This window comes from Manis pentadactyla, chromosome 3 (genome assembly GCF_030020395.1).
Source record: "Manis pentadactyla isolate mManPen7 chromosome 3, mManPen7.hap1, whole genome shotgun sequence".
Taxonomy (NCBI): Eukaryota; Metazoa; Chordata; class Mammalia; order Pholidota; family Manidae; genus Manis; species Manis pentadactyla.
In genome coordinates, this window is record NC_080021.1 from 221,588,612 (window position 1) to 221,603,761 (window position 15,150).

At 49.7% G+C, this 15,150-nt stretch overlaps 1 protein-coding gene across 11 annotated transcripts in view; it reads left to right on the plus strand.

Moving 5' to 3' along the window:
* EHMT1 (euchromatic histone lysine methyltransferase 1) overlaps positions 1-15,150 on the plus strand; it is a 142,901-nt gene that overhangs the window by 112,575 nt on the left and 15,176 nt on the right. For all 11 annotated transcript variants that reach the window (XM_036900715.2, XM_036900707.2, XM_036900711.2 and 8 more), the window contains 2 exons: positions 4,030-4,131; positions 5,426-5,530. In XM_036900715.2, the coding sequence (XP_036756610.2) occupies positions 4,030-4,131; positions 5,426-5,530 (207 nt within the window). The remainder of the gene's footprint in view (positions 1-4,029; positions 4,132-5,425; positions 5,531-15,150) is intronic.

Here is a 15,150-nt window from a genome sequence, read left to right on the forward strand (position 1 = left end):
GCTGTTGGGAAGAAAGAGATCTTTCCTGCTTCCTGGCTGCAGTGCCTATCTCCACCGCCAGGGCCAGTGGACCGAACGTGCAGGGAGAAGCCTCTGTGCTTTGCCCTTGTAGCTGCCGTAGGCAGGGCTGCCCTCTGGCTGGCCTGGCACAATGGTGGGGGCAGCTGGTTTGCGAGCTGGTGATGGCCAGGAGGAAGGTGCAGCAGGCTGCATATCATGGTGGGGGCCCTCAGAGCTGCATAGCCAGCCAGGGGAATGGAGCACCTGAAGCTCCTGAAAGTTCCCAACCTGCTGGGCAGAGTGCACCCAGACAATTTTGTCCACCTGTCCTTTCTCCTGAGCAGCAAGCTCTGTGCAATCCTTGCCCCTTTAGCAGCCCTCTTACTGTTCAGAAGTCTCTCAGCGTGCCTGCCTTTCTTTTGTCACAGAGCGGCCAGTTGTGGGTCCCTGTTCTCCACAAGCGGCTGGAATCTCAGTCTTTCCAAGTATTCTGCCCATGTTAGCTTTCCAACCCCACTAATCTCCAGAGCACCATGTAATGTAGGTTTGTGCTCCCAGAGCAGATCTCCAGGGCTGGGTGTTCAGCAGTCCCAGGCCTCCACACCCTCCCTGCTCCATTTCTCTTCCTCCTGCCTGTGAGCTGGGGTGGGGGAAGGGCTTGGGTCCCTCCGGATCACGGCTTTGGTACTTGACCCTTTTCCTTGAGGTCTGCTGGTATCCCCACATGTAGGCATTCTGACACAGTCTACTTTCCTGTTGCTCTTTCAGGATTTGATGCATTTGCTGTATTTTCATATTTGTGGCTTTGGGAGGAGGTTTCTTTAATCCTCCCCAACCTTTAATTTTTCTATAAATATTTATAGATAGCTGTTATTAATCCTCTGCATTATGATGGATGGGTGAGTTCTGCATTTACCCGGCTGTCTGCTAGGGCTCAGTTTCCCAACCTTGTCCCAGGAGCTCTGTCCAAGAGGTCAGTCCCCGTAGGACAAACTCCATAGGGTTGGAGAAGAGCTGGTGGTCTGGGGGCATCAGATGGATCTGGCGGCAGACTGGATGCAGAAGGAAGGATCCCAGAATAAAATTCTTGTCACAGACACTGTTCAGTCTGGAAACACATGATAGGGCAATACCAAACTGTCCAATGTGTCATTGGAGTCCCAGAAAGAAAACCTGTTAGAAAAAAAGGATATTGAAGAAAAAGTGGTCATAAATTTCCCAGATTTGTTGTGAAACTATCTACACATCCAAGAAAGTCAGCAAACCCTGAGCTGGGTAAGTACAGAGAACACCACGCCTAAACACATCATGGTCAAAATGTGGAAAATAGAAGAGAAAAACCATAATGGCAGCCAGAGGAGAGCACGTCATGAATAGGCCCACACCCTGGAATATCCCCCGTTTCCCACCTGAGATGGGGGCAACCGCGGAGTAGTGGAGGATATTTTTCTTGTGCTCAAAGAAAAAAAATACCAAAAATTGTCAACCCAGAATGCTACATCCCGTTAAAGCATTCCTCAGATAGTACTTGTAAAATACAACATTTTCAGGTGAATAAAAGCTAATAGGATTTCCCATCATACTGACCCCAAACGGAGTTCTAAACCCAGGAGCAAAGCACTTACCCCAGGAATTAATGAAAAGCATCAGAAAAGTTAAAAAAGAAAGACTGGTTTTCTTTAAGTTTCTTGAAAGACAAAGGCCATTTGTACCAGAAATAGAATCATTGAGGTGGAGTTTGTAGTCCACAGATTTATAAGTGAGGTCAGCGAGGGCAACCATGAGTGGGTCACTCTGTCAGGGCGTTTTCTTCAGGTGACATGTGTTAGTGTAGGCCGACTGCTTAGTGTTACCCTTGGAGAAGAACTAGAAGAATAATTTAAAAGAAATAGGGCTTTAAGGAGGTTTTTAAAAATGCTGGTAGGTGCAGTAAACTGGACACTGAAGGACAGGAAAAAAGAAACAGATGGACAGACAGCAAGGTTTAGCCTGAGGCATGTCAGACATTGCTCTGGGGCAGAAATTTGCACTAAGAGATCAAGCAGCAGGAGCTAACTGCGGGCCTCAGCAGTGTGCACACAGAAAGCCTGCAGGCATGGGCGATGGGCTGAGGACACGTCATCACGCACACGACAACATGAGCATCGGTGAGAAAGCATGAGGGATGGGCTACACTGTGATCCAAGCGCCGGGACGGCGTGTCCAGTAGGACAATACAGGAGCCATGGCTGAGGTCACAGCACTGGAGTGAGAATGGAGGTCAGTAGCCATCGTCACAAGGTTCAGGGAAGGCAGGCTGTAACGCTGGCTGAGGAGTGACATCCAAAACACACAGAACTCCCACAGTTCAAAGAACCCGAAGAAAAGTGGGCAAGGCTATGGGCAGCAGTTGCTGGAGAGGAAGCACAGTGCCTGGCACTCAGGAGGAGTTATTCGGCCCGAGACAGCGTGCAGGCACCGTGTGGGGGCCAGTGGTGCAGCTCGGTGAGGCTGCTGGGGTGGGGGCAGGCAGTGCCCACTCTGCGTCATACACCTCAGCCCCTCACGTGTGCGCAGAAGTGCTCCCAACATCCAGACGTCTCACAGTCAGAAACGACCGGATGTCCCTGGCCGGGAATGCTCCACCGGTCAAGTGAGTGAACTTCAGCTGCCTGATACCTGCAGAGATGAACTCAGAACGGAAGGCTGGGCTGAAGATGAGCTGTGGAAGGGTGCAGGTGCAAACCCACCATTCGTGGATACGTGGGTGTGCAGAACATCAGAAGGTGTGTCCATGACGATTGAATTCAGGCAGGTGGTTACTTGGGGAGGAGGAGGGACAGAAACAGGCGACTGCCAAGGGGTGCCCCTGAGGCGATGCTGGGGTCATGGGGTTACAGTGCTGTGGACTCCCGTACGTGCTGGCGGGGGTGCCCCTAAGCACCTCCCTACCTGCAGCCCTGCTGCCTCCCACCTTCACATCTCTGGTGCTCCTTCTGCCACAGTGCCCTCAGTCCCGTTCCACGCTCCCATCACTTCCCAGTAGTCCCTCCTGCCGTGTGGGCCAGACCTGCTGCCGAATCTTGCTTGGGCCTCCCCTGTCCTGCCTCTTGTCCCAGGGGGTCTGTGGCCTTGCTCACCAAGGCATGTGCTCTGGGCAGGTAAGAATCCTGTCTCACTTGTCCCCTTCCCTGCCTGACTGGAGACGCAGCAGCTGTGTGTGCTGGGTGCACGGGGACCAGGCCATGTGGTGTGCCCGAGGTTTCTGTACTCACAGCCGTGGCTCTCTGCCAGCGTTCAGGCACCGTTAGATGGGCCATAATGTGCCACTGAGGACACCTAAGAGTAAGGCAGGCCTTCAGACCAATGACCACACGTTCTTGTACTTGCACTAAAATTTTAGCTCCAGTAGTATGGGGTTTGGGTTGTGTGGATTTCCTTGAGGAAGTGGGTATACTGATTAATTTTCAGGTCTGGTTAGAAATCCATTAAATGATGTGTATTAAAGTCTAGGATTGCTGCTCTGAGAATAGGAAGTGGGAGGGAAAGTGGCTAACAGGATACAGTCAGTGTAGACGGGGATGGGGAGATGCAGAGGTAGCCCCCGTGTGGGAGGGGGTCGGTGTGTGCTCATGGCCCAGTCCTCCAGGACCCGTCTCTCCTGGAGCTTCTGGGCTCTGACCCACACTGGGTGGGCAGGTGGCTTTGTTTTATTTTGAAGTAGTTAAATTAACATTTTATTCGGTGTCCTTGAGGAAATGGAGCTGAGGGCTCACGAGGAGATGTGCCCACGGCCACAGCCCTGTACTTGGAGGGCAGGCAGGCACATGCCCTTTGGGGTCCCTGCTCCTCTCCCTGTGTACTGTTTCTAATTCTCTGGACTGTGGGCCACTCTTACTGGGTCTTCACCACCATTCCAAACGTGCCCCAGTGGCCACTAACTCTCAGAGGCCCGGGCAGGTGTGTGTTGCCCCCAAGGCCTCCCACTTGGCCTGGTGTGCTGTGGGTCACTGTGTGCCCTCTCTGGACCTAGTGGTGTTTGTGTTACAGGATGCAGAAGGCTCCACCTGCTTGCACCTGGCTGCCAAGAAGGGCCACTATGGTGTGGTTCAGTATCTGCTTTCAAATGGACAGATGGACATCAACTGTCAGGTAGAGCCAGCCTTCACTTCCTGACACCCACTAATGGGCTGACCAGAGGCATGAGTTCTCTGCGCATCCTGGCCCTCCTCTTGCGGCCTCTGCCTGGGCTGTGCCTGCCTGCTTGTGGCCCAAGTTTGCCTCCCTCCTACCCCTCCCCCATTTGCTGTCTGTCCCCACTGCTGGCAGGGCCCAGGGCAGTGTCCTTAGGTGGCGTGCGGTGCCTGGCACTCAGGAAGCCTTGTGTGTCTGTTGAGTGAGTGGTGCGACTGCCCCCTGCTCCTGGGGCCCCCCCCCCACGTGGCCCTGGGCTCTGGGACGTCTGCCTCCACTCCCAGGTGGGCCCTTTAGCCCAGCCATTAGCGCCAGCCCCCTTCCAGGTAGGCCAGAGAGGCAGGTGACACCTGTGGTCCATCTCTGCCCCTGTGGTGTCCACAGGCTGGGTCCCTTTTACTGTTTTCATATCCCGACTCCCATTGGGTTGGGTTTTGTGAGTTTCTACCTCTGGGCTGGGCCGGCTTCACCAGTTGGGCTTGGTGGTTCCTACCTTGTCCCCAGGGCCCAGGCAGTGCCACAGTCAACCTGTAGGGACACTGGCACTTTGTTCGTGGAGGTTATGTGTGCCCACCAGAGAAATGTGGTGACCATGATACATGGGGAGTCATTTCAGGGGGTTAGGGGTTGAGCCCTCTGTCACCAGACAGGAACTGGCCACACAATGCTCATTTCCTGAAGGGCTGCTTTTCTGTCTAAGTAAAACCACCCAGGACCCAGTGAGGAGCAGGCTTGGGTGGGTGGAGGGGAGGAGCTGTGGCCAGTCTGCAGATGGCATTGGTCAGGCAGCTGTCTTCCCTGCCCTTCATGAGGAGGCCAGGGCTTTGCCCGGCCCCTGTCCACTCTGGCCTGGGTGCCCATCCATCACATTTCTTGGCCATGGCTCTGCCTCATGCTTGAGCCCACAACCCTGGACCAGTAGGGCACGCAGAAAACAATACCCCATTAGCACATCCTACCCCAGACCACCCGCCAGTCTCTGAGATGGGTTTGGTCTCCAGCACTCCCGGGTTCTGCTCTCCTACGATTGGCCAGGTGCTCAGATGCATAGAGTGTCATCCCGGCAGCTCCTTGAGGGAAAAGGCAGGCCATCCCTTGCCCCACCTCTGTTCTGCACTCTGCCTTGGTTTCCCTGCCCACCATGTGGGGACTCGGACCGGCTCCCTCTCGGGGCCACCGTCAGGTCCCTGGTGAGAGTGTCCTCGGTGCTTGTTTGCTGCTGCTGTGACGACCTCCTTTCTTTTGGAATCAGGATGACGGTGGCTGGACGCCCATGATTTGGGCCACCGAGTATAAGCATGTGGACCTTGTGAAGCTGCTGCTCACCAAGGGGTCCGACGTCAACATCCGGGACAATGTGAGTCTGGCGGTCTCCGTGGCCGGTCCTGATCCCTGGGGAGTGGGTCCTGAAGGAGGCCAGAGGGCCAGGGTGTGCAGGGTGGCCACTGAGGCTCTTCAGTCCTGGGAAGTGGGGTGCTGGTGCCCGGGGTGCTGACTTCTTCCCAGGATGTTGCCAGTTTCCTGGGGTTATTTTTCCTTTTGAGCGATTTGCTAGATGCAGAAGGACGACAGAGGTCCCTGAGATCTGCCCCTCGAGTAGGAGCTGCATTTTTAGAGGCGCCTCTGGACTGATTGTGTCACTGACTCTGTGTCCAAGACTGGGTCCCAGGCCCCCCTGGGGCACACCCCACACCTGGGCTGTGGAGGTGGGACTGCAGGCTCTGCTCCTGCCCCTGCCTTGTGGAGAGAGAGAGGGAGCGGCTGTGTTGTGGTTTTCTGGGCTGCGACTTAAGGCGCTGTACTTACTGATGGCTAGTTTTGTAAGACCAGTTTGCACAGAAAACAGTGCAAAAATCAAAGGACTCGCTGTCCCCTCTGGGAGCTGCCGTCTGCTTGTCGGTCCACCAGGGATGTTTGGTGACTCCATTTAGCTTACGGGGGAGTCTCAGGAGGTCTTTGGTGCCCACAGAGCCAGCACGGTAGGGCTGGGATGGTCCGATCCCTGGTGCCACCGTCCAGCAGAGGGTCAGGGCTCCCAGGGCAGTAGACAGGATGTGCTGTGTGGAGACCATGTATCCACGTAGGAAGGGGCATGTCATCTCAGTGTTGAGCCAACTGGGACAGGCTCTCAAGACCGGCCAGCTTGAAGCAGGGATGGAGCTTGAGCTTGGTGGACATTCTTCCTGGCTGCTCAGCACTAGGATCTCCCGTCTCCCACCCGGAAACCAAGAACAGCACGCGGCCCCTTGGGACTCTGGGACGTTCACATCAGTGCTGTCAGAGCCAGGCGTCAGGACGATGGCAGGTGGTGAGGGGAGCTCTGAGCCGAGGAGGCATGGATGTGGCAAAGCGCAGTGTGGCCAGCCAGCAGCCCCACGCCCAGCTCACACTGGGGACACATAGGACAAGCCACCTCCTGAAGTGTGTGCAGTGGTTTGGTGTGGCACCAGTGCTGTGCCTGGGCAGGACAGGATGTCCAGATGCAGCTGTCAGAGGGCCAGCCCGCCTGGGTGCCCGGGCAGTGTACAGCCTTGCTGTCCGCGGTGGCTCTGCTACTCACTGTGGTTCTGACTGGTTGGAGGAATTGACTGACTGTGTGTTTGCTATTTATATGACAGTCCAACTTACTCCGTGTTAGCAGCTTTGCTGACGAGTACTTGGCAGACTGTGCTGCTCACAGTGACAGGTGGTCCGGTCCTGACTCCAGTATGTCCACAGTCAGGGGGTGAGGAACACTCCTCCCAGCGCTGCCCCTGCTTCATGAGCAGCTGGTGCCACCCAGCCGCCCATCGCTGTGCTGTGCGCACGGCGGCCCTGCATGGTGCCCACATGAGTTTGGCTCTGCGGGGGATGCAGCACATCCCTTCACTGTGCTGCAAAGGCGCTGTGGTTTTACAGAGGGGGTCTGGCAGCCCCATGTAGAACACATCCACCGTGCTGCTTGTCCATCAGCGTTTGCTTGTCTGACTTACGTCACTTTTGTATGGTGACTGCGATCAGTAACTACAATCACTGAAACCTCATATGATGACTGGCAATTTTTTAGCACTAAAGTGGTTTATTTTTTATTTTTTTATTTTTTTATTTTTTTGATTTATTCATTTTGTTATCATTAATCTACAATTACATGAAGAACATTATGTTTACTAGACTCCCCCCTTCACAAAGTCCCCCCCACAAACCCCATTACAGTCACTGTCCATCAGCTTAGTAAGATGCTGTAGAATCACTGCTTGTCTTCTCTGGGTTGCACAGCCCTCCCTGTGCCCCCCCCATTATACATGCCAATTGTAAGGCCCCCTTTCTTTTTCCCCACCCTTATCCCTCCCTACCCTCCCATCCTCCCCAGTCCCTTTCCCTTTGGTACCTGTTAGTCCATTCTTGGGTTCTATGATTCTGCTGCTGTTTTGTTCCTTCAGTTTTTCTTTGTTCTTATACTCCACATATGAGTGAAATCATTTGGTACTTGTCTTTCTCCGCCTGGCTTATTTCACTGAGCATAATACCCTCTAGCTCCATCCATGTTGTTGCAAATGGTAGGATTTGTTTTCTTCTTATGGCTGAATAATACTCCACTGTGTACATGTACCACATCTTCTTTGTCCATTCATCTACTGATGGACACTTAGTTGCTTCCATTTCTTGGCTATTGTAAATAGTGCTGCTATAAACATAGGGGTGCATCTGTCTTTTTCAAACTGGGCCTGCTGCATTCTTAGGGTAAATTCCTAGAAGTGGAATTCCTGGGTCAAATGGTGTTTCTATTTTGAGTATTTTGAGGAATCTCCATACTGCTTTCCACAATGGCTGAACTAATTTACATTCCCACCAGCAGTGTAGGAGGGTTCCCTTTTCTTCACAACCTCGCCAACATTTGTTGTTCTCTGTCTTTTGGATGGTGGTGATCCTTACTGGTGTGAGGTGATATCTCATTGTGGTTTTAATTTGCATTTCTCTGATGATTAGCGATGCGGAGCATCTTTTCATGTGCCTGTTGGCCATCTGAATTTCTTCTTTGGAGAAGTGTCTGTTCAGCTCCTTTGCCCATTTTTTAATTGGATTATTTGCTTTTTGTTTGTTGAGGTGTGTGAGCTCTTTATATATTCTGGATGTCAACCCTTTATCAGATCTGTCATTTATGAATATAGTCTCCCATATTGTAGGGAACCTTTTTGTTCTATTGATGGTGTCCTTTGCTGTACAGAAGCTTTTCACCTTGATATAGTCCCACTTGTTCATTTTGCTTTTGTTTCCCTTACCCAGGGAGATATGTTCATGAAGAAGTCGCTCATGTTTATATCCAAGAGATTTTTGCCTCTGTTTTTTTCTAAGAGTTTTATGGTTTCATGACTTACATTCAGGTCTTTGATCCATTTTGAATTTACTCTTGTGAATGGGGTTAGATAGTGATCCAGTTTCATTCTCTTACGTGTAGCTGTCCAGTTTTGCCAGCACCATCTGCTGAAGAGACTGTCATTTCCCCATTGTATGTCCATGGCTCCTTTATCATATATTAATTGACCATATATGTTTGGGTTAATGTCTGGAGTCTCTAATCTGTTCCACTGGTCTGTGGCTCTGTTCTTGTGCCAGTACCAAACTGTCTTGATTACTGTGGCTTTGTAGTAGAGCTTGAAGGTGGGGAGTGAGATCCCCCCCACTTTATTCTTCCCTCTCAGGATCGCTTTGGCTATTTGGGGTCTTTGGTGTTTCCATATGAATTTTTGAACTATTTGTTCCAGTTTGTTGAAGAATGCTGTTGGTAATTTGGTATGGATTGCATCAAATCTGTATATTGCTTTGGGCAGGATGGCCATTTTGACGATATTAATTCTTCCTAGCCAGGAGCATGGGATGAGTTTCCATTTGTTAGTGCCATCTTTAATTTCTCTTAAAAGAGTGTCTTACAGTTTTCAGGGTATAGGTCTTTCACTCCTTTGGTTTGGTTTATTTCTAGGTATTTTATTCTTTTTGATGCAATTGTGAATGGAATTGTTTTCCTGATTTCTCTTTCTGTTGGTTCATTGTTAGTGTATGGGAAAGCTACAGATTTCTGTGTGTTAATTTTGTATCCTGCAACTTTGCTGTATTCCGCTATCAGTTCTAGTAGTTTTGGACTGGAGTCTGTAGGGTTTTTTATGTACAATGTCATGTCATCTGCAAATAGTAACAGTTTAACTTCTTTACCAATTTGGATTCCTTGTATTTCTTTGTTTTGTCTCATTGCCATGGCCAGAACTTCCAGTACTATGTTGAATAACAGTGGGGAGAGTGGGCATCCCTGTCTTGTTCCCGATCTCAGAGGAAAAGCTTTCAGCCTCTCGCTATTCAGTATGATGTTGGCTGTGGGTTTATCATATATGGCCTTTATTATGTTGAGGTACTTGCCCTCTATACCCATGTTGTTGACACTTTTTATCATGAATGGATGTTGAATTTTGTCGAATGCTTTTTCAGCATCTATGGAGATGATCATGTGGTTTGTGTCCTTCATTTTGTTGATGTGGTGGATGATGTTGATGGATTTTCTAATGTTGTACCATCCTTGCATCCCTGGGATGAATCCCACTTGGTCATGGTGTATGATCCTTTTGATGTATTTTTGAATTCGGTTTGCTAATATTTTGTTGAGTATTTTTGCATCTACGTTCATCAGGGATATTGGTCTGTAGTTTTCTTTTTTGGTGGGGTCGTTGCCTGGTTTGGGCATTAGGGTGATGTTGACTTCATAGAATGAGTTTGGGAGTATTCCCTCCTCTTCTAATTTTTGGAAAACTTTAAGGAGAATGGGTATTATATATTCTCTATATGTCTGATAAAATTCCGAGGTAAATCCATCTGGACCGGGGGTTTTGTTCTTGGTTAGTTTTTTGATTACCGCTTCAATTTCTTTGCTGATAATTGGTCTGTTTAGATTTTCTGTTTTTTTCTGCGTCAGTCTTGGAAGGTTGTATTTTTCTAGGAAGTTGTCCATTTCTTCTAGGTTTTCCAGCTTGTTAGCATATAGGTTTTCATAGTAGTCTCTAATAATTCCTTGTATTTCTGTGGGGTCCGTCATGATGTTTCCTTTCTTGTTTCTGATTCTGTTGATGTGTGTTGATTCTCTTTTTCTCTTAATAAGTCTGGCTAGAGGCTTATCTATTTTGTTTATTTTCTCAAAGAACCAGCTCTTGGTTTCATTGATTTTTCTATTGTTTTATTCTTCTCAATTTTATTTATTTCTTCTCTGATCTTTATTATGTCCCTCCTTCTGCTGACCTTAGGCCTCATTTGTTATTCTTTTTCCAATTTCTATAATTGTGACGTTAGACTATTCATTTGGGTTTGTTCTTCCTTCTTTAAATAGGCCTGGATCGCTATATACTTTCCTCTTAAGACTGCTTTCACTGTGTCCCACAGAAGTTGGGGCTTTGTGTTGTTGTTGTCATTTGCTTCCATATATTGCTTGATCTCTATTTTAATTTGGTCGTTGATCCATTGATTATTTAGGAGCATGTTGTTATGCCTCCATGTGTTTGTAGGCCTTTTAGCTTTCTTTGTACAATTTAGTTCTAGTTTTATACCTTTGTGGTCTGAAAAGTTGGTTGGTAGGATTTCAATCTTTTGGAATTTTCTGAGGCTCTTTTTGTGGCCTAGTATGTGGTCTATTCTGGAGAATGTTCCATGTGCACTTGAGAAGAATGTATATCCTGTTGCTTTTGGATGTAGAGTTCTATGGATGTCTATTAGGTCCATCTGTTCTAGTGTGTTGTTCAGTGCCTCTGTGTCTTTACTTATTTTCTGTCTGGTGGATCTGTCCTTTGGAGTGAGTGGTGTGTTGAAGTCTCTTAAAATGAATGTGTTGCATTCTATTTCCTCCTTTAGCTCTGTTAGTATTTGTTTCACATATGCTGGGGCTCCTGTGTTGGGTGCATATATATTTATAATGGTTATATCCTCTTGTTGGACTGAGCCCTTTATCAGTATTTAATGTCCTTCTTTATCTCTTGTTACTTTCTTTGTTTTGAAGTCTATTTTGTCTGATACTAGTACTGCAACACCTGCTTTTTTCTCCCTGTTGTTTGCATGAAATATATTTTTCCATCCCTTGACTTTTAGTTTGTGCATGTCTTTGGGTCTGAGGTGAGTCTCTTGTAAGCAGCTTATAGATGGGTCTTGTTTTTTTATCCATTCACTGACTCTATGTCTTTTGATTGGTACATTCAGTCCATTTACATTTAGGGTGATTATTGATAGATATGTACTTATTGGTATTGCAGGCTTTAGATTTCTGGTTACCAAAGGTTCAAAGTTAATTTCCTTACTTTCTAAGAGTCTAACTTAACTCAGTATGCTGTTACAAACACAGTCTAAAGATTCTTTTCTGTTTCTCCTCCTTTTTGTTCCTCCTCCATTCTTTATATATTAGGTATCATATTGTGTACTTGTTGTCTATCCCTTGATTGACTTTGTGGATAGTTAATTTAATTTTGCATTTGCTTAGTAATTAGCTGTTCTACTTTCTTTAGTGTGGTTTTATTACCTCTGGTGACAGCTATTCAACCTTAGAAACACTTCCATCTATAGCAGTCCCTCCAAAATAGACTGTAGAGATGGTTTGTGGGAGGTAAATTCTCTCAGGTTTTGCTTATCTGGAAATTGTTTAATCCGTCCTTCAAATTTAAATGATAATCTTGCCGGATAAAGTAATCTTGGTTCCAGGCCCTTCTGCCTCATGGCATTAAATACATCATGCCACTCCCTTCTGGCCTGTAAGGTTTCTGCTGAGAAGTCTGATGTTAGTCTGATGGGCTTTCCTTTGTATGTGATCTTATCTCTGCCTCTGGCTGCTTCTAACAGTCTGTCCTTATCCTTGATCTTTCCCATTTTAATTACTATGTGTCTTGGTGTTGTCTTCCCTGGGTCCCCTGTGCTGGGGGATCTGTGGATCTCCATGGCCTGAGAGACTATCTCCTTCCCCAGATTGGGGAAGTTTTCAGCAACTACCTCCTCAAAGACACTTTCTATCCTTTTCTCTCTCTCTTCTTCTGGTATCCCTGTAATGTGAATATTGTTCCATTTGGATTGGTCACACAGTTCTCTCTATATTCTTTCATTCTTAGAGATCCTCTTTTCTCTCTGTGCCTCAACTTCTTTGTATTCCTCTTCTCTAGTTTCTTTTTCATTTATTGTCTCCTCCACCGTATCCACCCTGCTTTTAATACCCACCATCATGCTCTTCAACGATTGGATCTCCAACCTGAATTCATTCTTGAGTTCTTGGATGTCTTTCCGTACCTCCATTAGCATGTTGATGATTTTTATTTTGAGCTCCCTTTCAGGAAGAGTCACGAGGTCCATATCATTTAAATCTTTCTCGGGAGTTGTATTAATAATTTTACTGTGGACCAGATTCCTTTGGCGTTTCATGTTTGTATATGGCGCCCTCTAGTGTCCAGAAGCTCTACTCTGGTGCTGCTGAGCCCCTGAAGCAATGTCGGGGGTCGCAGGGGAGCGGTACTGGGGGTAGGAAAGAGCTGTTCCTCGCTTCCTGGCTGCTGTGCCTGTCTCCACTGCCTGAGCCAGTGGGCCGGTCACACAGGTATGTTTTTGTCCCAGAGCAGCTGGATATGGATCCCTGCTTTCCACAAGCAGCCGGAATCCCAGTCTCCCCAGGAAGTCTGCCTGTATTAACTTTCCAACCTGGTAGTCATGTGAGTCTCATGAAAACACCATAAAATGTAGGTTTGTGCTCCCAGCGCAGATCTCCGGAGCCAGGTATTCAGCAGTCCCAAGCCTTCCAGCCCCTCCCTGCTCCATTTCTCTTCCTCCTACCGGTGAGCTGGGGTGGGGGAGGGGCTCGGGTCCCACGGAGCCACAGCTCCCGTATGTTACCCCGTTCCGTGAGGTCTGCTCTTTTCTCCAGGTGTGTGCAGTCTGGCGCCGTCCTCTTTCCTGCTGCTCTCTCAGGATTAGTTGCGCCAACTATATTTTCTAATTTTATCCAGTTTTAGGAGGAAGCCTCTGTCTCTCCTCTCACGCCACCATCTTTAATACAGCTAAAGTGTTTTTAAATAAGGTGTACATGTAGTGTTTTAGATGTGCTGTGGCACACCTCCTAGACTTCAGTGTAAACATCCCCTGAACCCGTTTCGTCATGATGCGGCATCCAGAGCTGAGCCCTCAGTGTCTCTGAGCTGTGCCTGTGTGCCCCCCGGTTTTTCTCAGATGCAGTGCTGTTCGTTGTCTGCTCTGCTTACACCTGTGTTCCGAACACCACGATTGTGTGCTATTCTGTCAAAGCCGGTGGTGCTCTGACAAGGTCGCGTTAGCAGGCCTGTGCCCACCCACCCCCAAGGCCCTGTGCAGGCCATGCCTCTGCCCGCCTGTGGCATCCCCCATGCAGGGGCTGTCATGATGAGCACCTCCAGCTTCTGATGCCTGCAGAGCTCCCCTTCGCTTTCACTTCTGAAGGCTGCTTTTGCTGGCTAGGAATTCCAGGTCGGCAGTTTTTTCTTTCAGGGCTTTGAATGTGTTTCCTCACAAAGCCTTCTTTTGAAATGTTTCCAAATTCCTGGTGCCACCTTGTCGTTATTTCTCTGTATATAATGTAACTTTCTTCTTTTGACTATTTTTTTCTTTATCCTGGATCTTAGCAGTTTGATTGTGACGTGTCTGGTGCTCTGGGCACATGCACATAGGGCTCGTGTGCTTCTTGTGCCGTGTGTCTGTGGGTTCAGGGTTTCTGGAATCTGTCTGCCCTTGTCTCCCCACTCACCCCTGCAGGGCTGTGCTGTGGAGCTTAGGTGGCTGAAGTCCCCGTGGGCCACTGAGGTTATTCTTTCCCTCTGGGTCTCAGTTTAGCTGGTTTTATTCCTGTCCCTCCAGCCACTCATCTTTTATTTTCCAGTATTGTCCTGTCCAGTGTTTCTTTGTGTTGGGTGTGGCAGTTTTCAACTCTTGAAGTTCAGTTTGGGCCTTCTTAGTGTCCCTGAGGTGCCAGTCTCCCTGGCCCTTGAGCCTCTGGGGCAGTCACTCCAGGTGCTCTGATGCCTTGGCACCTGCTACGTCAGCAGACACAGCTCTGTTCGGTTGGTGTCTGTCTGAGGTGTGTTTCTTACTTGTCGGTACTGTGGTGAGCTTGGGTTGGACCCCAGACATTGTGAATCTCACCTTCATTCTTGGAATGTCATAAACCTTGTTCCAAGTGCCACAGGATCAGAAACAGTCTGATCCTTTTGGATTTTGCTTACCAGCTCTCTTAGGTGGGTCCATGCAGGTCTTAGCCTAGGGCTGGTCCCCCTCCCAGGTGGTGGTGGCAATGAGCCCCCCTGCCCTGGCCTCCGATGTGTCTTCCTGGAGGTCTGAGGTGGGAGTGCACGCATCTCCAGAGGCCTCTTTCCTGGCCCCACACCCTGGTCTGCCAGCTCTGGCTGCCTTGGCCCCCAGGCCCTCAGCCCCCTCCTGGGGCTCCCCGCTTCCCCCCAGGCCCTCAGCCCCCTTCTGGGGCTCCCCGCTTCCCCCCAGGCCCTCAGGCCCCTCCTGGGGCTCCCCGTTCCCCCCCAGGCCCTCAGCCCCCTCCTGGGGCTCCCCGTTCCCCCCCAGGCCCTCAGCCCCCTCCTGGGGCTCCCTGCTTCCCCCCCAGGCCCTCAGCCCCCTCCTGGGGCTCCCTGCTTCCCCCCCAGGCCCTCAGCCCCCTCCTGGGGCTCCCCGTTCCCCCCCAGGCCCTCAGCCCCCTCCTGGGGCTCCCTGCTTCCTCCTCAGGCCCTCAGCCCCCTCCTGGGGCTCCCCGCTTTCCCCCCAGGCCCTCAGCCCCCTCCTGGGGCTCCCCGCTTCCCCCCCAGGCCCTCAGCCCCCTCCTGGGGCTCCCCGCTTTCCCCCCAGGCCCCCTTGCCCACTTCTTCTCAGCGGGTGGTCCTCCACTGCCTCCGTGTCACGTCTTGAAAACTACTATTTCACAGTTTGACTATTTGGTCTTACGTTTTTGGTTCAGGTGGG